Source organism: Pantherophis guttatus, chromosome 16 (assembly GCF_059756535.1).
Source record: "Pantherophis guttatus breed Tessera chromosome 16, ASM5975653v1, whole genome shotgun sequence".
In the NCBI taxonomy this organism is placed as follows: domain Eukaryota; kingdom Metazoa; phylum Chordata; class Lepidosauria; order Squamata; family Colubridae; genus Pantherophis; species Pantherophis guttatus.
The window spans coordinates 5,388,378-5,410,423 of record NC_142078.1 but is presented as its reverse complement, the minus strand read 5'-3'; the positions used below and the strand labels follow the sequence as shown (position 1 = coordinate 5,410,423).

The following is a 22,046-nucleotide window of genomic DNA, read 5'->3' as shown; positions in this document are numbered from 1 at the left end:
GAAAGAAAAGAAGGAATGAAGGAAGAAAGAAAGGAGAGAGAGAAAGAAAGAAAGGGGAGAAAGGAAAGAAGGAAGAAAGAAAATGGAAGAAAGGAATAAAGAAAGGAACAAAGGAAGGAAGGAAGGAAGAAAGGAGAGAAAGAATGAAAGAAAGAAAAGAAGAAAAGAAGAAAAGAAAAAGAAAGACAGAAGGAAGAAGAAAAAGAAAGAAAGGGGGAGAAAGGAAAGAAGGAAGAAACAAAGGAAGGAAGGAAAGAAGAAAAAAAAAGGAAGAAATAAGGGGAGACAGAAGGAAGGAAGAAACAAAGGAAGGAAGAAACAAAGGAAGGAAGGAAGGAGAGAAAGAAAGAAAGAAAGAAAGAAAGAAAGAAAGAAAGAAAGAAAGAAAGAAAAAAAGAAAAAAAGAAAGAAAGAAAGAAAGAAAGAGTCCCTCCCTCCCTCCCAGAGGTTCTGGGGCCTTACTTCAGAACTGAAGTCCACACAGAAGAGAGGGGAAGGGGAGGACGGAGAGGCTGCGGCTGCAGGAAGAGTGGAAGTTGTCACCAGGGGCACTTTCGGCACGTGGCAAGGAGCCCACTGTTCTGCCTTCTTCCTGAGAGGGTCCTCGTAGGCCGGCTTCAGATGTCCACAAGGTTCCTACAAAGGAAGATCAACAGTGTGTGTGTGTGTGTGTATGTGTGTGTCTGAAGGCCAAGCGACACTCTTGCTCTGAGCGTGCCCTAGGTTTATTTATTGATTTAGGAAGTTTATTTACCGCCGCCCACCTCGTCTCCCACGACTCAAGCGTTCCAAGGATTCAAGCAGCACAAGGGGTCCTTGTCTTAACGACCGCAACCAGGACGACCAGAACTCAGGTCGGTGAGCAGTGCAGTCATGTGATGTTCCGCCCGATGACAGCTTCGCTTAATCGTGGAAATTCTGGTGCCCAACTGGAGTCGTTAAACAAGGACTGCTTGGGTGCCCTCTAGAACAGGGGTCTCCAACCTTGGCAACTTTACGACGTGTGGACTTCAGCTCCCAGAATTCCTCAGCCAGCTTTGCTGACTTGCTGGCTGAGGAATTCTGGGAGTTGAAGTCTGCAAGTCGTAAAGTTGGAGAATTCTAGAATATCCACCAAGCAGTCCTTGTTTAACGATCCCAGTCCCACCCCAGTCCGTATTTAGCTGGATAACCAGCTAAATACGAGCCAGCACTGTGCAGCCGCCGCCAAAAAGACTAATGCAATCTTAAATTGCATTAACAGAGGGATACAATCAAGATCAAGAGAGGTACTAATACTACTCTATAAAGCCTTAGTAAGACCACTATTGGATAGTGGTCTTGGATACTGCATCCAGTTTTGGTCACCGCACTATAAAAAGGATGTGGAGACTCTAGAAAGAGTGCAGAGAAGAGCAACCAGGAGGATGAAGGGACTGGAGGCTAAAACATGCGATGAACGGTTGCAGAAACTGGGCATGGCTGGTCTAGTGAAGAGAAGAGAAGGACCAGGGGAGACAGGAGAGCATCTTCCAATATTTGAGGGGCTGCCACAGAGAGGAGGAAGGGGGTCAAGCTATTCTCCAAAGGCCAGACAAGGAATAATGAATGGAAACTGATGAAGGAGAGGGATTCAACCTAGAAATAAGGAGAAATTTTCTGACAGTGAGAACAACCAACCCATGGAACGGAAGTTGTGGGAGCTTCATCACTGGAGGCTTTCAAGAAGAGACTGGACTGGCATCTGTCAGAAATGGTGCAGGGTCTCCTGTTTGGGCAGGGGGTTGGACTAGATGACCTACAAGGTCCCTTCCAACTCTGTTAAATCTGTTAAATCAAGACAGTGGTCACCTTGGCTAAGCTTTGCAGCACTTACCCTCGCCCAAGGCACGGCCCTCTGCTCCGCTGGCACCTGGCAGGGCACCGAACAGTAGCTGTCCAAAGAGCCGTATCTTTCCCGCAGAAAGTTGTGATAGACGGAGGGGTGAGTGACTTCCATGGGAGGTAAGGAGTTGCTCCGGATGATATCATCCCTCTGGTACATCGGCGGTCGCCAAATACGCCGGCTGTCGTAAACCGGAGCGTACATCCCGGAAGGAACCGGCGGCACCGGCCCGTAGGCTGGCTGCGGTGGTGCCTGTTGGTAAGCAGCGGTGAGTCTGTCCCGAGAAGGAAATGTGCTGTAATGCTCACTATACGGTAGAGAGGCCGGCGGGAGAGGGGATTCCGAGACGCTGCTGGACCTCACAAAGCGAGGGAGGCACGGCGGCACAGCTGTGGGGACCGCCGGGGGGCCTGGATAGTATCCTACAGAAGGAAAAGTGAAGTTGAACTCTTCTTACAGAGAGTTCCTCCTGCCCTGAAGGAAAAAAGTTAGGAAACCCCCCCCCCCCGAGGATACTTCTTGAAGTCAGAAGGGATGCTAGGCAGAAGGGATGGCAGTCCAGGGGTGAAATGCTCCCGGTTCGGTCCGGTTTGGTTGAACCGGTAGTAAAAATGGCTACTGGTTTGCCGAACTGGTAGTAAAAATGGCTACTGGTTTGCCGAACCGGTAGTAAAAATGGCTACTGGTTTGCCGAACCGGTAGTAAAAAATGTAAAAAAAAGAAAAGTTCCGATGATCAGCTGAGGGACATTCTCCGGAACCGGTAGTTAAAAATGCTTTAAAAAGTTAAAAAAAAAAAGTTCCAAAGATCAGGCGTTGCTCAGCTGATCGTCGGAACTTTTTGGGTTTTTTTACTTTTTTAGCATTTTTTTTTTACTACCGGTCCTCCGCTGGCGGGCCACAACACATGCGCTGGAAACCGCAAAGATCATGTTCCCACCACAAGCATGCGCACCGGGCTGCTGCTGTTTCAGTTTCTGGTGCACATGTTACAATTTTAGCAGTCACTAAATGAACGGTTGTAAGCCAAGTACTTTTATTTCTTGGTTCACTGCTGTTCTGACCTGGGCTTCCTGAGACAGTAAAAAGCACCTGATTAGTCCCAAAAAAACCTCTTTTTATTTCAACGGCTGTGAATTCTATTCATTCGCAGCCCGTGATGAGTCATGAATAGTTTGTAAAGAGTCCGACAGAATTCTGCCACAGTCCCTTGGGATAAGGCTGGTAAGCACCCACCTTTATCTCCCTCGACACGCTGCCAAAGACCTAATTGGCAATTAGCTTTGCAAGGCCACACCGAACAGAGTCAAAACGGAGCTTCAGAATTTAAACCAGCCAGAACAAACAAAGTTGCTTCCTGCAAAGACTCACATGCCTTTGCTCCTCCTTTATGTCTTATGGGAGGGGCCAATCATCTCCAGGCCTTACTCCTGAGTTGTCCCTTTTGTTTTAACTGTTCTTGCCTTCTGGCAGCTCTGCGCATGCGCGCACTGGGAACGAGCTCCTCTGCCTTACTGACGTCTGACTCCGGAGTCAGCACGTAACTCCCAGATGGCCCTGGCCCTATCTCTGCCTCCGATGCAGAGCTCTGGTCCGAGCCTTCCCCAGACTCCAGGATTGGTCCATGTTCCTCCCCAGCCTCCTCACTGTCCAACTCTGCTGCCAGCTCCGCAGGCTGCTGGCGGACCACAACAACTGCAAATTCTGGCTGGGGTATGCTGGGAGTTGAAGCCCGCACATCTTAAAATGGTTAAGCTTGGCAAACACTGCTCTTGGCCCAACTCCGCCAAAGCCCAGGTGAAATGGGCAAGTGCGTGTGCAAATCTTCACTCACATGAGCGGAGGTCCACCTGCGCTAGTGCATGAAGTCCCGTTCGCGTGAGTGCCCTCCATTCACACAAGGGTTTTGTGCGCGAGCTCCATTCGTGCGAGTGGAGGGTGCGTGGGTGCGCCACTCACACAGGTGGAGCTGTGTACCACAGGTGGGTTTCACAGTTTACCACTGGTTTGCCGCACACCAAAAAGGTGAGCATGCACACGGCTTAGAAAATGTGGCTAAATAGGACGGCATAACGCCGGGGTTGCCACTACCGGTTCGCTGAATACCACCACTGCTGTGCACGCACATGTCTGCCTGCCACTCCCACACCCTCCCTCCCTCCCATGGCCAGGCCGAGCTGCCAATCTAGGAAAGGTTGGGGATTGCTGTTTTAAAACACCTTTCACAAGCTGGACGCTCACCTGTTTGAGGGTAAGGTGGAGCTTCGTAGGAGAGGTGAGCCCGGGGATCCTGGAAATACGGAAGGCTCTCCGAGTGAGCCGGGTAGATGGGCAGGCGGGCGGTGAAAGGGCTGGGTTTGGGGGCAAGGGGGCTTATCTCACTGCCCGCAAGGGCAGGGGAGGGAGGAAGAGGAGGAGGGGGAGGAGGAATGGGGCCTGCTGAGGTAGCTGAGGTCTGGCTCACAGGCGTTTTCGGAGAGGAGCCGGTTTGACTGTAAAGAATCAGAAAGATTAAATTAAGGGCTGCTGCCACCTGCATTCAAAAGGGACAAGATGGGGAAAGCCTCTATAAAATGTCTTATAAATGGCATTATTCGCCTGCAAGGTTAGCAAATATGTATAACAATAAATCTGTTCAATGTTGGAAATGCACAGATTATCATATGTGGTGGACATGTCCCAAAGCAAAAAAAAATACTGGAAGAAAATACGCATGTGGCTGGAAATCTCCCAAAATAAGACATCTCCTGATAATAAGCCCAATCGGGCTTTTGAGCGCATGGCAATAAGGCCAAGCGCTTATTTCAGGGTTCAAAAAAATATAAGAAAGGGTCTTATTTTCGGGGAAACACGGTATCTATCTAATCTATCTATCTATCTATCTATCTATCTATCTATCTATCTATCTATCTATCTATCTATCCACCCTGTTTTCTCCAAAATAAGACATCCCCTGATAATAAGCCCAATTGGGCTTTTGAGCGCATGGTAATAAGGCCAAGTGCTTATTTGTTCAAAAAATATAAGACAGGGTCTTATTTTTGGGGAAACACGGTAGGTAGGTAGGTAGGTAGGTAGGTAGATAGATAGCAGAGAGAGAGAGAGATAGCACATAGATAGCACATAGATAGATAGATAGTTAGATAGATAGATAGATAGCAGAGAGAGAAAGATAGCAGATAGCAGATAGATATATAGATAGAAAGATAGAGATAGATAGATAGATAGATAGATAGATAGATAGATAGATAGATAGATGATACCCTGTTTCCCCCAAAATAAGACATCCCCTGATAATAAGCCCAATCGGGCTTTTGAGCGCATGGCAATAAGGCCAAACGCTTATTTCAGGGTTCAAAAAAATATAAGACAGGGTCTTATTTTCGGGGAAACACAGTACGACAAAACAACACATAGATTTGAAACCTGAGACATTCTTGGTGGGCATGCTTCCAGGAAACTTTAATAAGGGTAACATATATTTAATTTTTCACTAATCCTAACAGCAGCCAGGATTGTATATGCATAATACTGGAAAAATCCAGAAGCCCTTACATTATAATCAAAAAAATTCTGGAATGTGCAGAAATGGATAACCTTAAATAACCCTAAAATTCAAAGGAAAAGAAGACTCGGAATATTTTATAACATGGGAACTATTCTGCAAATGGTTAAGGGACAGATACTGAGGTTAGAGGAGTGGATTTATGTGAAATATGGACTACACGAGAAAGAAAAAAAAACGATTAGTAAATATTTTGATGGTTATCTATAATGGAAGATAGAACACTTTTCAATAATGATTGATATTATCGCGTATATTTTTATGTACATATGATTATAATTACTATGATGATGATGTTTATATGTTAACACTTTGGACACCTGGAAAACACACTGTTCAACATAGAAATGTGATATAAAACAATAAAAAATATTTAACAAAAGGGGACAAGATGAGCTGATCCAAGCAGAAGGGACCAGAAGGGGCCAATCCAGAAAAGGAGGAATCCTTCCCTTTTCCCGGGGGAGGGGGGGCAAGGGAGCCCCAGAACTTACTGTTCAGGCAGAGGCTCGTTGGGAGACAAAGCGGGGTTCTGGCCATTCGCCACGGCCTTCCCCCCTTTTTTCACGTGCTCCAGAGTCCGTAACGAAGGGCTGTTGATACAACGGGGAATCAGCTGGGGGCCGACGCTCTCCGGACTGGGGCTCCTGTTGATGTTGGACACTGCCTTTCCCGCTGGGTCCGTGTTTCCTATGATGGGAATGACATTCCCTGCGGTGGGGGGGATGGCGCTTGTGATGGTAGCTTTCCCGAGCAGAGGGAAGGGTCTCGCGGTGACGGCACCGATTTTCTTGTTTCTTAACCGATACCTGCAGCGGACATAGTGGAGAGCAGAGCTCGGTTGAATAAAGGTAAAGGTTCCCCCGGCACATATGTGTTAGTCGTTCCCGACTCTAGGGGGTGGTGTTCATCTCAGTTTCAAAGCCAAAGAGCCAGCGCTGTCCGAAGACGTCTCCGTGGTCATGTGGCCGGCATGACTCAACGCCAAAGGCGCATGGAACACTGTTACCTTCCCACCAAAGGTGGTCCCTATTTTTTCTACCTGCATTTTCGAACTGCTAAGGTTGGCAGAAGTTGGGACAAGTCACGGGAGCTCACCCCGTTATGCGGCCTTAGGGATTCGAACTGCTGGACTGCCGACCTTTCAATCAACAAGCTCAGCATCTTAGCCACTGAGTCACTGCATCCCTGTACTTTACCGAAGCTTAAAGGGTTACCAAGTAGTTTGCAAGCTGAACCTGAGGTTTTCCCATGGAAACAACACAAAGAGCTAAAGAAGCTTCTTGGGTGAGAAGCGAAACGTCTTCAAAGAAAAACCAGAAAGTCCAGTTGCCAGTTGAAAACAAAACACCTTTGGGACAACACAAAGGGAAGTTCCCTCTCCCACCCACCACTCCCTCCTGCCATCCCCGAGTTATCTGCAAATATCCAATGAAGTGCTTGTATACTGTTCAGAAAACAGATTCCCAATTCTGTGTATCTTTAATGACCTTGGCTGGCTGGAGATTCTTACACAGCTCAGCTGGCCTTTCATTCCCCCGCCCCCACTTCTTCCTTACAGTCTGATTTTTCCTTCCCTCCCCCCCCCTTTGATAATGGCAGGCTGTCAGCTCAGGAAGCTTGGATAGGTGAGATGCAGCCATGACACTCACCTGCTCTCAACTTTAAGGATTTGCTCTAATTGTTTTGGAACCTGACTGCTGAATGGGGTGTGTGTTTGCGTAGCTGGCAGAGCCCCTGGATCAAGGCTGCCAAGCTGACCTTATAGTAGCGGTCAAAATTGTGGAAACCTTTTGGGAAAAGTGTATTTTTGAGGTTTGATGGCTTATAACACCACTTTTTTTTGGGGGGGGAGTTTCAAGTTAATACGGGCCTGGTGGCTGAGCAGACTGATAGCATTGTGATTAACACCAGCTGTCTGCAATTACTGTAAGTTCGAATCTCACCAGGCTCAAGGTTGACTCAGCCTTCCATCCTTTCTAAGGTAGGTAAATTGAGGACCCAGTTTGTGGGGGCAATAAGCTGACTTTGTATAAATATACAAAAGGATGAAGGCTATTGCTTAACGCCTTGTAAGCCGCCTTGAGTCTCTGGAGAAGGGTGGCATATAAATCAAATAAAAATAATAATAATAATCCTATTCCACTGCTGGAATGGCCTGGGAATAGCCCTGACCTTCACCCAATTGGAAATCTATGGAGCCGACTAAAGAAACTGGTTAGTCAGAAGCGACCCAGCAATAAAACCCAGTTAATAGAAGCCATTATTCAATCTTGGTTTCACATGATAACAGCTGCAGAACTAAAAGACTTGGTTCGCTCCATGGGAAGACGTTGTAAGGCCGTCATTCATGCTAAAGGTTACCCAATTAAGTATTAACTGACATGGGGATCATTTTTGTATCTCTCGTTTCTTCTACGTGTTTCACTTTTCTTCTTTATGCTGTATTTCATTTCATTTTATTAGATTTATATACTGCCCTACTCCCGAAGGACTCAGTAACCGCTATTCTAATAGCAAATCCATCATAAAAGTGATTGCATTACATTCTTGATTCAATTCTCTTTCCATTGATATATAATTTTATGATGGTACTACTCCCCAAAAAAAAAAAAAATGCTGTTTTTTTTTTATTTGATTTATATGCCGCTCTTCTCCGGAGACTCAGGGCGGCTTACAATGCATTAAGCAATAGCCTTCATACTTTTTGTATATTTATACAAAGTCAGCTTATTGCCCCCACAACTGGGTCCTCAATTTACCTACCTTAGAAAGGATGGAAGGCTGAGTCAACCTTGAGCCTTGGCGAGATTCGAACCTGCAGTAATTGCAGGCAGCTGGTCTTAATAACCAGCTTAATAACAGGGTGCCTTAGACCCACTGTACTACCAAGGCTCTTTTTAAGTTATTAGCTAGTTTTAGAAAATACACTTTCCCCGAAATGTTTCCACAATTTTGGCCACTTCTGTAGGCCCCAGGCAGATGGAGGTGCCCCCCCCCAAAAGACTTACTTCTCCAGCTCCTCCTGCGAGTGAGCGAAGGTGCAGTTGGTTCCGCGAGGACACCCGCCCTGCTGTCTGAGGTCGCGGCAGAGGCTTGTTTTATACTTGCTGTTCGGCTGTGGCTTTCAAGAGAAGAGAGGAGAGAAGTGAAGGGGCACTGCCAACTTCTTGTGCCAGGCTATCTCTGTCAACCACATGGCATGCCACTATGGGGGACCATTGGCGTTAACCACAGTTGTGCTAGTCTATTTCTGGAGCAACATGGGAAATGGGCGTATCTGCAGTCCCTTTTGGCAACGTCATAAATCTTTCTCTTTGCTTTTTTGTTCACAAATTCTCATACGTAAAAGGCCCAGAGTCACTGGGAGTTGTGCAGCCGCTAAATCGAACAACATGGAGAAATACACACTCAAGGAACAAGCAGTTAATGGCTTGAGAGGGCTTAAAGCAGGTTTCTCCAACTGGATTTTGTGGCCCGTACGCGGCCTGTGCAGCTAGTAGCTGATTCGGACAGCGAGGAGGCTGGTGTGGTGCTGCGCCAGCAGCCTGTGCAGCTGGCACTCGAGTCGGACAGTGAGGAGGCTGGAGAAGATGTGGTGCCAGAGGCGGGGATTCAGCCAGGGCCTTCAGAACCTCCAGAAGCTCCCTTAAGTGAAGAGGAAAAAGAGGAGGAGCCTCTTCTCGATGCACGGGCGCGCAGAGCTGTTAAAAGGCAGGAGTGGCTCCTCAGGAGGAGGTCTCCTCGAGAGTAAGGCTTGGGGCTAATTGGCCACTCCCTTAGCCTATTTAAGGAAGGACGGCGACTGATGCAATTTGCAGGAAACAACTTCGTTCCTATTCCTTCGCGTCTTGATTCCAGAAACGTTTGATTCGGCTCTTGTTTCTCTCTCGTCAGTTTTCCTGCAAATTGCTTCTGGGCATTCTGCCAACCACAGTAAGATTACGGTTATCTGAAATACTGTGCCTCAGAATTGAGTTATTATTGTCTGGATTCTTGTCGGCTGTTAATAAACTTAAATTAACAGCTCTTATTCAGAAAAGACTGATTTAAACTGTACTTGTGTTCGAACAACTACGAAGGAAAAACTAATTAGTCGTCCTTAATTAGTAAACGAAGGTTTGTACGGGCTTTGTGTGTGCTGCGTTCTTTGGGGTCCGTAACTGGGGCAGAACACTGGATCGGCTCCAGCTGTATAAGCTGCCAGCTTTGGACATTAACACCGGAAGCTTCCACACTGCCACCTTCTTGTGCTTGGGAAAGTAGGAGGGTAGTAGAAAGTAAAGAGATTGTAGTTAAGACATAATAGCATTCTTCTTTTCGGTCAAGGTCATGGTGTTCCTGCATCTGGAGGAGGAGTGGTTGCAGTGGTGGCTCAAGTTGGGATGGATGGTGATTGGGCCATGGGGTGCAGGGGATGGATTTGGGGAAAACCCGGAACTCTCAGATTCGGGTTTTTCCAGATGTGCCAGTAAACCTACTCTAATAAATGAAAGATTTGAGATGATGCCTGCCCTCGGAGTTTTCTGATTGGAGTTGGGTTGTTCTGGAACGCTGACATAAATGTCAACGGTGGCCATTGCAGAGAATTTGTTCTGACCCGGTCTTCGCAGGAGTAAGAAACAGACTCCCCCGCAACAAAAAAAACCCCTCTTTATTTACACATGGGGAATTCACTGCCTTCCCCAACAGAAAGTCCAGGCAAGAATCCTGCAAGGAGTTTAACTGAAACAATAGTCCTTATCAGCTCATTAGGATAAATGCAAGGCTGGGAGCTCCCAGGTGGGGAGGCTGCAAATTGAGTCAGTTCAAACAGAGAACTAGACAAACCTCAGTTCGGCAAGGCAGCCTTTGTCGCACGAAACACACAAGGAGCAAACTTTCCAGAAATGCGAACGGTTGTCTCCTATGATAACCACTCCCTTTTCCTCCTATTTATTCCCCAGCCAGGGAGGGGCCATTCAGCGTCCACGTATGCTTTGCTTCCCGAGTCGACTCCTTGTCCTCCGTTGTTCTCCTTTCCTAACTGCTCTGCGCATACGTGTGTCTGGAGCAGGCCCCAGCTATTCTTCCTCCTCACTCATATCAGCCTCCAAAGGCAGCTGCCTCTCCAGCGGCTGGGAAATGCCGGATGGCCCTGGCTCTATCTCTGCGTCCGATGCAGAGCATCCATCAGAGCCTTCCCCAGGCTCCAGAACTGGCCCAAGTTCCTCCCCAACCTCCTCATCGTCCCGAGTCTGCCGCCAGCTCCACTGGCAGCTGGCGGGCTACAACAAAATTCTGGGTAATGACTTCTAGGTTAGGAAAAGAAGGACTTAAAGCAGGGCTGTCAAACTCCCGGCCCACGGGCTGGATGCGTCATGCAGTGCCCACACTGAAAAAGTCCTGATACGTCCACTGTGACGACTTGAGTTTGACACCCGTGACTTAAAGGAGGAAAATCCAGATTTATTTCTCTCTAAGCTGGTGGCTTTCTGACTTTCAGCACCCACAACTGTCAACTAACAAAAGATGAGAGTGTTCAACCAGGCATTAAAAAAATTTAAATCAGAGAGAGTCATCGGTGATTCTAATTTTGTGTGTGAGACTATCTAGTCTTAACCTTACTTGCCGTTTTATACGTCTGTGTGACAATCAAAGTGCCATGTTACGACAAACTCAATCGCAACGACCAACCTGTGGAATTTCGGGGCCTTTTCTGCTGTGGTTCTGGATGAAATCCACAAGACCACGCACCACAGTTTTAACGGCCACCGTGGCGTTTTCCAGCTGCTCCCACGTTGGAGACGCTGCATCTGGGAGGGTGCGAAAAGGGAAGAATTAAAATGAGCTTTCAGTAGCTACCAGGAACACGTCGCGATTGTGTCATTTTCCATTTTGCAGGTGTCAAGAGTGATTCGCTCTTTCGCCTAGTTTATTTATTTTTATTTTTTTATTTTATTTCAAATTTATATACCGCACCTTCTCCCGAGGGACTCAGGGCGGTGTACAGCCAGCTAAAAACATACAATACAAACATTAAAAACAATTAAAAGGATATATATTAATTTGGCCCCAATTTAAAATGACAAACCAGTTAAAAATGTTTTTAAAAAATGTTATGTTAAGCCAGCCCGGCTTGCTGGAAAAAGAAGGTTTTAAGGGCACGGCGGAAGGCACCGAGGTCTTGGGTTCTCCTTATCTCTGGGGGCAGCTGATTCCAGAGGGTAGGTGCCCCCATAGAGAAGGCCCTCCCCCTGGGGGTCACCAGCCTACATTTTTTGGCTGATGGCACCCTGAGGAGGCCCTCATTGTGGGAGCGCACGGGTCGATGGGAGGTTGTCGGTAGCAGCAGGCGGTCTCGGAGACAACTAGGTCCTATGCCATGGAGCGCTTTAAAGGTGGTAACCAACACCTTGAAGCGCACCCGGAAGACCACTGGGAGCCAGTGCAGCTCGCACAGGAGTGGTGTTATGTGGGAGCGCCATGCAGCTCCCGTAATTACCCGTGCGGCCGCATTCTGGACCAGTTGGAGTCTCTGGCTGCTCTTCAAGGGGAGCCCCATGTAGAGAGCATTGCAGTAGTCCAGGCGAGAGGTGACGAGGGCATGAGTGACTGTGCACATGGAATCCCGATCAAGAAAGGGTCGCAACTGGAGAATCAGCCGAACCTGACAAAAGGTACCCCTGGCTACAGCCGTCAGATGTTCCTCCAAGGACAGCTGCGTATCCAGGAGGACTCCCAGATTGCGCGCCCTCTCCGAGGGGGCCAAAGACTCGCCCCCAATAGTCAGCGATGGAGTCAGCTGACTATATCGGGATGCCGGGAACCACAGCCACTCAGTCTTGGAAGGGTTGAGCTTGAGCCTGTTCCTAGTTATTTCTTCGCTTGCGGCTTGACAACAATCGGTTGGCTTACGGTTAGTTGGAATGTTGGGTGTGTGTGTTAGTTAGTTACTTAGTTAGTTGGAGTGTTGGAGGAATGTTAGTTGGAATGTTGGGGGTGGGAATGGAATGCCAAGACTGCATCTGCAGACTGTGAGACCCAAGGCCACGCCGCGTAGCTGTTTGAACAATGCAGGCTGTTCTCATAACAAAAGGAGCATATTTAATTGGACAACACAATGAATTGAGTGCGGATGGCCAAAAGGGGGAAACCCTAGTTTAACTGTGTGGACTTTCGTGCTGGAAACTCAGAGCTGGTTTTGCTTCTTCTGTGCCAATGTAGTGTATTCAATAAAGCTTTATTTTGGGGAAGAACAATGTCCCACGAGTTTTTGAGATTGGCTAGCTAGACAGCTGACTGCAGGCCTCCTCAAAAGAGTCCTGTTCAAGTGAGCAACACTGCTTTTTGAACCACCCAGCAGGATTAACCTTTCTTTAAAAATGGCTGGGTTACTGACGGGCACTATTTCCCCTGTCTTACTTTTCTTCCCAACCCCAAGAGAAAATTACCTGCGGCAGAGTTGAGTAGCTGTCAGGGCTCCGAGGAATGCTGTAATTAACTCATGAGCCTCGAGCCAAGTTTCAAAAGAAATCCAGTTATTTATTAGGAGCAACATGTCGGCAGCTTGCCAACTCTGCCGCATATAATTTACGGCTCAACTCTGACCCTGTTCCCCACCTCCTCCCAGGCTGTGTTATAAATCACATTCTCCAACGAGGCACTTTCGCGGGCTGTAGAAACCACGCCTCACAAACTGGCTCTGGTAATCTGGAGATCCAACCTTGGAGGGAAGGTATGTGTGGAATGTGCTTGTAAACGTGGCTGCTGAACTGCTCCGACAGATCTCCCCTCTTTCTGCCCATGACAACTCGAGAGCAGACTAGAAATGCTTTGCGGGTTGACACCCCATGTTTTCTCCCCTTTATCAATCCATATCCTCCAAAGTGTAATGGAAATGGAACTCATTTCTGTCCTGTAAATGAAGGTTCAATTATCCAAGCCAAAAGTATCTTGAAAGGTTAAATCGTGGGAACAGGACCAAAGTTTATTAATATTGAGGCATTTCGATACTCATCCAAGAAACTTCTTCAGTCAAATATTGGGTAGGCAGAGTTTGAGACTCTGGATGGTTGAATCTTCATTTAAACCTTGCTTGTCAATTAGGGGAGAACACCCCTGCAGTCTCTATGGCAAAAGTTGGTTCTTTCCAAAAACTCTTTAAGACCAACTCTTACCATAGAGACTGCAGGGGGGTTCTCCCCTAAATGATAAGCAAGGTGTAAATGAAGATTCAACCATCCACTCGCCATGATTTAACCTTTTACGATACTTTTGGCCTGGATGATTAAATCTTCATTTACATGTTGTTTTTCCTTTTGGGGAGAAACCCCCTGCAGTCTGTATGGCAAAGGTTGGTTCTTTTCAATGACTATCTGACTCTCTGCCTACCCAAATCTTCATTTTGACAGAAGTTACCTGGACGAGTAACGAAACATCTCAGTTTTAATAAACTTTGGTCCAGGGGGCCACGATTTAATCTTTTTAGATCATTTAAAAATGAGCCGTGGTGGCGCAGTGGTTAGAAAGCAGTATTGCAGGCTAATTGACTGCAGACTGCCAGCAATTTGGCAGTTCAATCCTGACTCAGGACTGACCAAGGTTGACTCAGCCTTCCGTCCTTCCGAGGTGGGTAAAATGAGGACCCAGATTGTTGGGGGGCAAGAGGCTGACTCTGTAAACTACTTAGAGAGGGCTGTGAAGCACTGTGAAGCGGTATGCAAGTCTAAGGGCTATTGCTATCTGTCTGTCTGTCTCTCTATAACTATCTGTCTGTCTGTCTATCTATCTATCATCTACCTACCTACCTACCTACCTACCTACCTACCTACCATCTATCATCTACCTACCTACCTACTGTGGTGGCACAGTGGTTAGAGGGCAGTATTGCAGCCTAATTCTGCCCACTGCCATCAGTTCAATGCTGACCAGCTCAAGGTTGACTCAGCCTTCCGTCCTTCCGAGGTGGGTCAAATGACGGCCCAGATTGTTGGTGGCAAGAGGCTGACTCTGTAAACCACTTAGAGAGGGCTGTAAAAGCGCTGTGAAGCTGTATATAATTAGGGGGTGGGATTCAAAAATTTTAGCAACCAGTTCTCTGCCTGGTTGCTGGGTGGGCGTGGCCATGGTGGGCGTGGCCTACTCGGCCTGCACCACGGTGGGAGGGGGGCTTTTCGCCCTTCCCAAGCTCCGTAGGTGCATTTTTCGCCCTCCTAGAGCCTCCGCACAGTCCCTGCACTTACCTGGCATCCAAAATGGGCCGCATGGAGACTTCTGGGAGGGGCGGGGTAGACTGGGCGGGGCCAGCAAATCCTTGCAACTACCGGTTCGGCGAACCAGATGTAAAATTAGCATCTAAACCGGCCGAATCCCACCCCTGTATATAAGTCTAACTGCTATTGTTATATCATCTTTTGCAACCAACGAAGACTGGAAAAAGCATGGTGTGAAAAGGATCAAACCATGTTGCCTTTAGGGGAGGAGGAAAGAAAGGAGGCGGAACAGGACGGGAGTGTGTGGGGCTCCGCCTTCTCTCCGCCGACCTACCTGGATTAGGATCTATGTTAGCCAAGAATTCCAAATGGGGACGCAGCCGATTGAGGTTGGCGGGGTCTCCCGTTCGCTGCAGAACAATGGTTAATTCTTGCACGCTTTTCGCAAAGGACTCCGGAGACTGGAGCTACGTGAAAAGAAACACACATACACACGTGTTTTGCACCCATCTTTTGCTGACAGATTGAACATTTCCAAGAGCTTTCTCCCAAGGTGGGTGGGACAATAGTGTAAATGCATCAATGCAGGGCCAGAATTTTTTTTTCTTTGGGGGGGGGATCGTTGAAGCCCTTGGAGGTTTATCTGTGTCCTCAGGGTCACCTGAGTTGTGCAAATGGTTCCTGTAGTTTGCAATTTTTCCTCTGGAAATCCATTCCTTCTCCCATACCATACCATACGCTCCCATGTAACGCCTCTCCTGCGCGAGCTGCACTGGCTCCCGGTGGTCTTCCGAGTGTGCTTCAAGGTTTTGGTCATCATCTTTAAAGTGCTCCATGGCTTAGGACCTGGATACTTGCGGGACCGCCTGCTACCACCAATAGCCTCCCACCACAGTGCAACACAGAGGGTGGAGGAAAACCGCTTCCCCTCCCCAAAAAACACAGCCGCATCCTCAGTCCGCATAAACAGAAGATCAGTGTTTTAGGAGCCGCAGCTCCCAGCTCAGAATCTGCCCTATGCAGCTTCATCATTGGATGCATCGAAGCTCATGTTCTGTCCCCGTCCCACACACGCACCCCCACAGCAACCCAGTGGCTAGCTGCCAATTCAGACTTTACTCACACAAAACAAAGATTAGACTGCCAGCATTCCGATAAAACTGGCAGAGTTTTCAACAATACAAGGATTAATCCAAATGCAGTCCGATAAAGCAGGCAAAGTCCAGTAACGCAGAGATCATGGATTATTTCTAGTTTTTGCTCGTCACAAACTGAACCGGCTACCACACCCACATTTATACCCTGTGGGGTGTGGTCCAGTGATTCAGCTAATCTCTGGCACGCCTTCCCCTCTGCTGTGCACACTTCTCCCTGCGCCGCTGCTGAGGATCCAGCCAGCACTTATCTACTTCTTCGCTGTCCACCTGTGGCTGTGGGGACGTGCTTGGCTCTGGGCCTATCTCTTGGCCTTCGGTGTCCTCCGGAGGCATTGCCAGAGAGGAGGGTCCTGGAGAGGGAGGCCTTGCCAACTCCTCTCCCTCACTCTCAGAGTCTGCATCTGTCGATAGCCCAGGCTCAGACAACGGAGCCACAACAGCTCACTTGCTGGGGTGGGTTGGTGGGTGAAAAGCAGCTTCTTTGGACTCCGGAACTCACCTTATCAATGATGGACTGCATATGGGATTTGTGGGCCAGGTCGCCGTAGAGGAGGGAGGACCACTGCTCGGGAGAGATTCGGAGGCCGGCTTCCAGGGCGATGTGGACGATCTGAGCGTCGTGCTCCCTCCTCAAGGCCTCGTAGCTGCGGAATTCCTCCTTCAGCTGCATCAGGGAGGAGTCCTCGTCCCTCTTGGTGACCTGCGTCAAGAAAGCGACACTGACGATGTGTTGGAATGGTTGCGTATTTATAATAAATGCTCTGTCCTGCGCATTGGCAATAAAAATCAGGACACCGAATACAAACTGGGTGGAAACGACCTCGTAGACGACCCTCACTGTCAAGGACCGAGGACCGTGATGGCGAACTTATGGCACACATGCCACAGGTGGCACGCGGAGCAATATCGGCGGGCCCGTGAGCTAGCTCCGGTGCACATGCATGCGTAGGCCAGCTGATTTTCAGGCCTTCTGGGCCCACCGGAAGCAGGGAAACAGTCTGTTTTCAGCCTCCGGAGGGCTTCGGGGGGGGAGGGGAGGCCGTTTTTGTCCTCCCCAGGCTCCTAGAAAGGCTCTGGAGCCCAGGGAGGGTGAAAAATGGGCCTATTGGGTCCACCGTGCCATCGCATGCCAAAAGCAGGGGGAGTGTGGGAGGGGTCATGCGTGCATGAGTGGGGGGCAGGGTACATAGAATTATGGTGTGGGCACCCACGCGCATAACACCCCCCGCGCTCCCCCCACTTTTGGCATGCGATGGCAGAAAGGTTAGCCATCCCTGACCTAGGAGTACTGATCTCAAACGATCTAAGCCCCAGAACTCGCTGTACCAGCATTGCCAAAAAGGCACTAAAAATCGTTAACCTAATCTCGCGAAGCTTCTTCTCCGGTAACACTGTACTGCTAACATACAAAACCTTTGCCAGACCAATTCTCGAATGCAGCTCATCAGCCTGGAATCCGCACTGTATATCGGACATTAATACAACTGAGCGGGTCCAGAGGTATTTCATGAGAAAAGTCCTCCACTCCTCTGCTCACAACTGAATATTTTATGCCACCAGGCTTGAAATTTTGGACCTGGACAACCTAGAACTACGCCGCCGACGGTCTGACCTAAGCGTAGTGCACAAAATTATTTTGCTACAACGTCCTGCCTGTCGACGACGTCTTCAGCTTCAACCGCAATAATACAAGGCAGTGGTGAACCCAATTTTTTTTACTGCTGGTTCTGTGGGCGTGGCTTGGTGGGCATGGTGTGGCTTAGTGGGTATGGCTTGGCGGGTATGGCAGGGGAAGGATACTGCAAAATCCCCATTCCTACCCCACTCCAGGGGAAGGATACTGCAAAATCCCCATTCCCTCCCCACTCTGGGGCCAGCCAGAGGTGGTATTTGCCGGTTCACCGAACTACTCAAAATTTCCGCTACCAATTCTCCAGCACCTGTCAGAACCTGCTGGATTTCACCCGATACAAGGGCAAACAATAGATACAAAGGTAAACCGCTCCAAACTCGATTGCAGAAAATACGACTTCAGCAACAGAGTGGTTAACGCCTGGAATGCTCTTTCCGACTCCGTGGTTACAGCCTCAAACCCTCACAGCTTCAACCTCAAACTGTCTACCGTGGACCTCATCCCATTCCTCAGAGGTCCGTAAAGGGGGCGTGCATAAGCGCACCAGCGTGCCTACCGTCCCTGTCCTACTGTCCCCATTTATCTGTACTTATTTCACTTGTTTATACCTAAACCTGCTATCTTTGTACATGTTTGACAAATAAACAAACAAACAAACAAACACAACCCCGCTCAAGCGATCCTTTCTAAGTCACTATGGGTATACTTTTGTTTCGTACATCAATAAGGTACCCAAAAGTCAAACCTTGAAGCAGGACGCCCGATAGAGCAACTGCACCACGTGGCCGATGCTGGTTTTCGATGCCTGGGGGAACCTGGGCTCCAGGCGCTGCACCACAAACAGCACCAGGACTTTGCGGGAGAGGGCCGAGCCGTCTTCCAGCGCCAGCAGGACCAGTTTCAAGGCTTCCTCCTGCATAGCTGGGAGGCCAAAGGATGGCATTACAGTGGGGAAAGCCGAACCAGAAGAAATTGGGGGGGGGGGAGTTGTCTCCTTTCTCTTCCTTGCCAGGAGCACTTCAAAATGCTTATTAAGACCAGCTGCCTGCAATTACTGCAGGTTCGACTCTCACCAGGCTCAAGGTTGACTCAGCCTTCCATCCTTTCTAAGGTAGGTAAATTGAGGACCCAGTTTGTGGGGGCAATAAGCTGACTTTGTATAAAATATACAAAAGTATGAAGGCGATTGCTTAACGCATTGTAAGCCGCCCTGAGTCTCCGGAGAAGGGCGGCATATAAATCAAATTTAAAAAAAAATAAAAATCAATCAGAACAGAGCTGGAAGGGTCCTTGGAGACAAATGGCTGAAATAGTATAGGATCTCCTCCTTCAACAAGGGGTTGGATTAGAAGACCTCCAAGGTCCCCTCCAGCTCTATTCTGATTGATATTTTGAAGTTTCCAATCTCTTTTTAAAAGCTTCCAGTGTTGGAGCATTCACAACTTCTGGAGGCAAGTTGTTCCACTGATTAATTGTTTGTAACTTTCAGGAAATTTCTCCTTAGTTCTAGGTTGCTTCTCTCCTTGATGAGTTTCCACCCGTTGCTTCTTGTCCTGCCCTCAGGTGCTTTGGAGAATAGCTTGACTGCCTCTTCTTTGGGGCAGCCCCTGAGATATCGGAAGACTGCTATCCTGTCTCCCCTGGTCCTTCTTTTCATCAAACTAGACATACGCAGTTCCTGCAACTGTTCTTCATATGTTTTAGCCTCCAGCCCTCTAATCATCTTAACCGTTCTTTTCTGCACTTTTTCCAAAGTCTCAACACCTTTTTTGTAATTATAGGGGTGGCCTTACGAAAGTTTTATAAAGCGGTACAAACACTTCACGTGATCTTGATTCTATGCCTCTGTTTATACACCCAAAGGATTGTGATCGGCTTTTTTTTTTGGCTAATACCTCTCACCCCAGCCCTCTTTTCTACAGCCGTTAAAAAGTGAGAGAAAAGCCGTCTTCATTTTAAAGCTGAAAAACGGCGTGTCCAGCCTGAATTTGATTGGGGTGTGGGATTGTTTTGCATCCTTGGGTATTCTGGCGTGAATTCAGTTTGACAAGAGTTTGGAGCTGAAGGAGGATGGAGCCTTCAACCAAAACGTCATAGCTTAGCCGATGAGTCAAGGACATTCCAACGGCTGGCTGACCGGAGGAAGACAGAAGTCTCCGAGATTATTATGGATTATGGGAGCGACGGGGCGCTCCCATGTGACACCTCTCCTGCGCGAGCTGCACTGGCTCCCGGTGGTCTTCCGGGTGCGCTTCAAGGTGCTGGTGACCACCTTTAAAGCGCTCCATGGCTTAGGGCCGGGGTATTTATGGGACCACTTTCTCCCACCAATAGCCTCCCACCGGCCAGTACGCTCGCACAGAGTGGGCCTCCTCAGGGTGCCGTCCGCCAGACAGTGTCAGCTGGCGACCCCCAGGGGGAGAGCCTTCTCTGTGGCGGCGCCTGCCCTCTGGAACAACCTCCCCCCAGAGATACGTACAATATCAGACCTCCGGATTTTTCGTCGGGCCCTGAAAACTTGTTTATTTCAACTAGCCGGGCTGGCTTGATCCCACAGTTTTGGGTTAAATTTTAATTGATTTTAAATTGGGTTTGTTTTAAATTGCAGCCAAAAATAATTAATTATTTTAAACTGTTTTGTATGTTTTGTTTTTATTTTGGCTGTTCACTGCCCTGAGTCCTATTGGAGAAGGGTGGTATACAAATTGAAACAAACAAACAAACAAACAAATAAATAAATAAACCAGTTCCCATCTTGGCTGGACAATGTGAAAATTAGTTTTGGAAACTTGAGAAACTGAAACTTATATTGGGGTGAAAAGCCTGGGAACTTCAATACTGGCTTTTCACCAGTTAGTGCCAAGATAGTCACTAACCAAGATGGTCATTTATCTAAATAAATTTGTTCTTTGAGAAAATGGAGTTCAATTTGTGATGGATGCATTACTTGGAACCTGACACGGCAAAGGGAAACTCACCCGGCCCGAGGAACTGGCACCCTCTGGCCCGGACAGCGGCCCAGAGATTGGCTGAGAGTTGCTGAGGATTCTGGTGTGCCAAGATCAGCTCGGTGACGGTCCTTTCCCCGAGCGAGCGAGCTGCCCGCATGGCCCGGATGCGGCCTTCTTCTTCCACCAGCTGGCAGTTGACCAGGGTCACCAGCTTCCGTTGCATTGGCCGGCTCAGCGTGCTCTGATTTAAGCTAGCCACACCTTTGAAGAACAACGTTAACAGTTACGTATCACTGCTTCTCCTTCAGAAACTGTCCTCAAAATACACTTTATGAGCAGGTGGCTCTCATGTTCAGGGCCCCGATTCAAGCAACAGCTTTGGGTTTGGTTTTTTTTTGGAAAAGTTTTTCAGTTTTATTTCTTACACACATAATATAAAATGTACATTTTCTTATACATAATTAATCCTACATATACATGTTTTCCTTAAAGAAAGCATTAAAATAAGGCATTTTAATTACATTTGGAGTTGCTCTTCTACCTTTTCTTCCCTCATTTCGCAACAACCCTTCTTCTCCTCCTTTTTCTTCCCTCCCTCCTCTCTCCTCCTTTCTTTTCCCTCCTCTCCTACCTCATTCTACTTCCCCTTCTTTTTCCCCACTCCTCCCTTCTTTCCCCTCTGCTCACCTTCTCTCCTACTCCTATTCCCTACCATTCCTTCCTCTCCTTTTCCCTTTCTTCCATTGCTCTCCCTCCCTCTCCTCTCCTACTTTCTCCTTCCTCCTCTCCTACGTCGTCCTACTCCCTTCTTTTCCCCCACTCCTCTCTTCTTTCCCCTCTGCTCACCTTCTCTCCTACTCCTATTCCCTACCCTTCCTTCCTCTCCTTTTCCCTTTCTTCCATTCCTCTCCCTCCCTCTCCTCTCCTCCTTCCTCCTCTCCTACCTCACCCTACTTCCCCTTTCTTTCCTCCTCTCTTCTTTCCCCTCTGCTCACCTTCTCTCCTACTCCTATCCCCTACCCTTCCTTCCTCTCCTTTTCCCTTTCTTCCATTGCTCTCCCTCCCTCTCCTCTCCTACTTTCTCCTTCCTCCTCTCCTACCTCACCCACTTCCCTTTCCTTTCCCCCACTCCTCTCTTCTTTTCCCCCTACTCACCTTCTCTCCTACTCCTATTCCCTACCCTTCCTTCCTCTCCTTGCCTTTCTTCCATTCCTCTCCCTCCCTCTCCTCTCCTACTTTCTCCTTCCTCCTCTCCTACCTCATCCTACTTCCCCTTCTTTTCCCCCACTCTTCTCTTCTATTCCCCTAGTCACCTTCTCTCCTACTCCTATCCCCTACCCTTGCTTCCTCTCCTTTTCCCTTTCTTCCATTCCTCTCCCTCCTCCTCTCTCCTTTCTATCTTCTTTGCTGTGGAATATTCTTGTTTGGTATCCGAACAACTCCTGTATTCTATTCAACAGCTGAAGGGGAGACCTTGCTCTGGCCCAGAGGAAGCCAGAGTGGGGTGCAGGAACTTACCCTTACTTCCGCTCAGCGGCTTTAAATAGAGGGCCAGATCTTCCACGCATTTCTTCGCCACCTCATAGTGCTTGTCTTCTCCAAGGTTACTCAGCTTGAGCGCCTGGCGATTGGGCACCTAGAGGAGTTCCCGAGGAGAAAGCACTCGTGAGCGTGCCTTCTTTT

The 22,046-nt window shown here is 48.3% G+C and overlaps 1 protein-coding gene and 1 non-coding gene across 2 annotated transcripts in view; both read right to left on the bottom strand.

The window, feature by feature from the left end:
• RC3H2 (ring finger and CCCH-type domains 2) overlaps nt 1–22,046 on the bottom strand; it is a 41,876-nt gene that overhangs the window by 10,753 nt on the left and 9,077 nt on the right. Inside the window, exons 3-13 of the mRNA XM_087879491.1 lie at nt 21,882–21,999; nt 20,391–20,624; nt 18,158–18,333; nt 16,279–16,479; nt 14,957–15,089; nt 11,105–11,223; nt 8,440–8,552; nt 5,923–6,237; nt 4,105–4,355; nt 1,856–2,286; nt 463–636 (exon numbers count right to left, since the gene is read on the bottom strand). Coding sequence (XP_087735617.1) covers nt 463–636; nt 1,856–2,286; nt 4,105–4,355; nt 5,923–6,237; nt 8,440–8,552; nt 11,105–11,223; nt 14,957–15,089; nt 16,279–16,479; nt 18,158–18,333; nt 20,391–20,624; nt 21,882–21,999 — 2,265 coding nt within the window. The remainder of the gene's footprint in view (nt 1–462; nt 637–1,855; nt 2,287–4,104; nt 4,356–5,922; nt 6,238–8,439; nt 8,553–11,104; nt 11,224–14,956; nt 15,090–16,278; nt 16,480–18,157; nt 18,334–20,390; nt 20,625–21,881; nt 22,000–22,046) is intronic.
• Nucleotides 15,560–15,676, bottom strand: LOC148111781 (small nucleolar RNA SNORD90). The gene has a single exon (XR_015730241.1). It is a non-coding gene; the product is annotated as a small nucleolar RNA SNORD90 (small nucleolar RNA).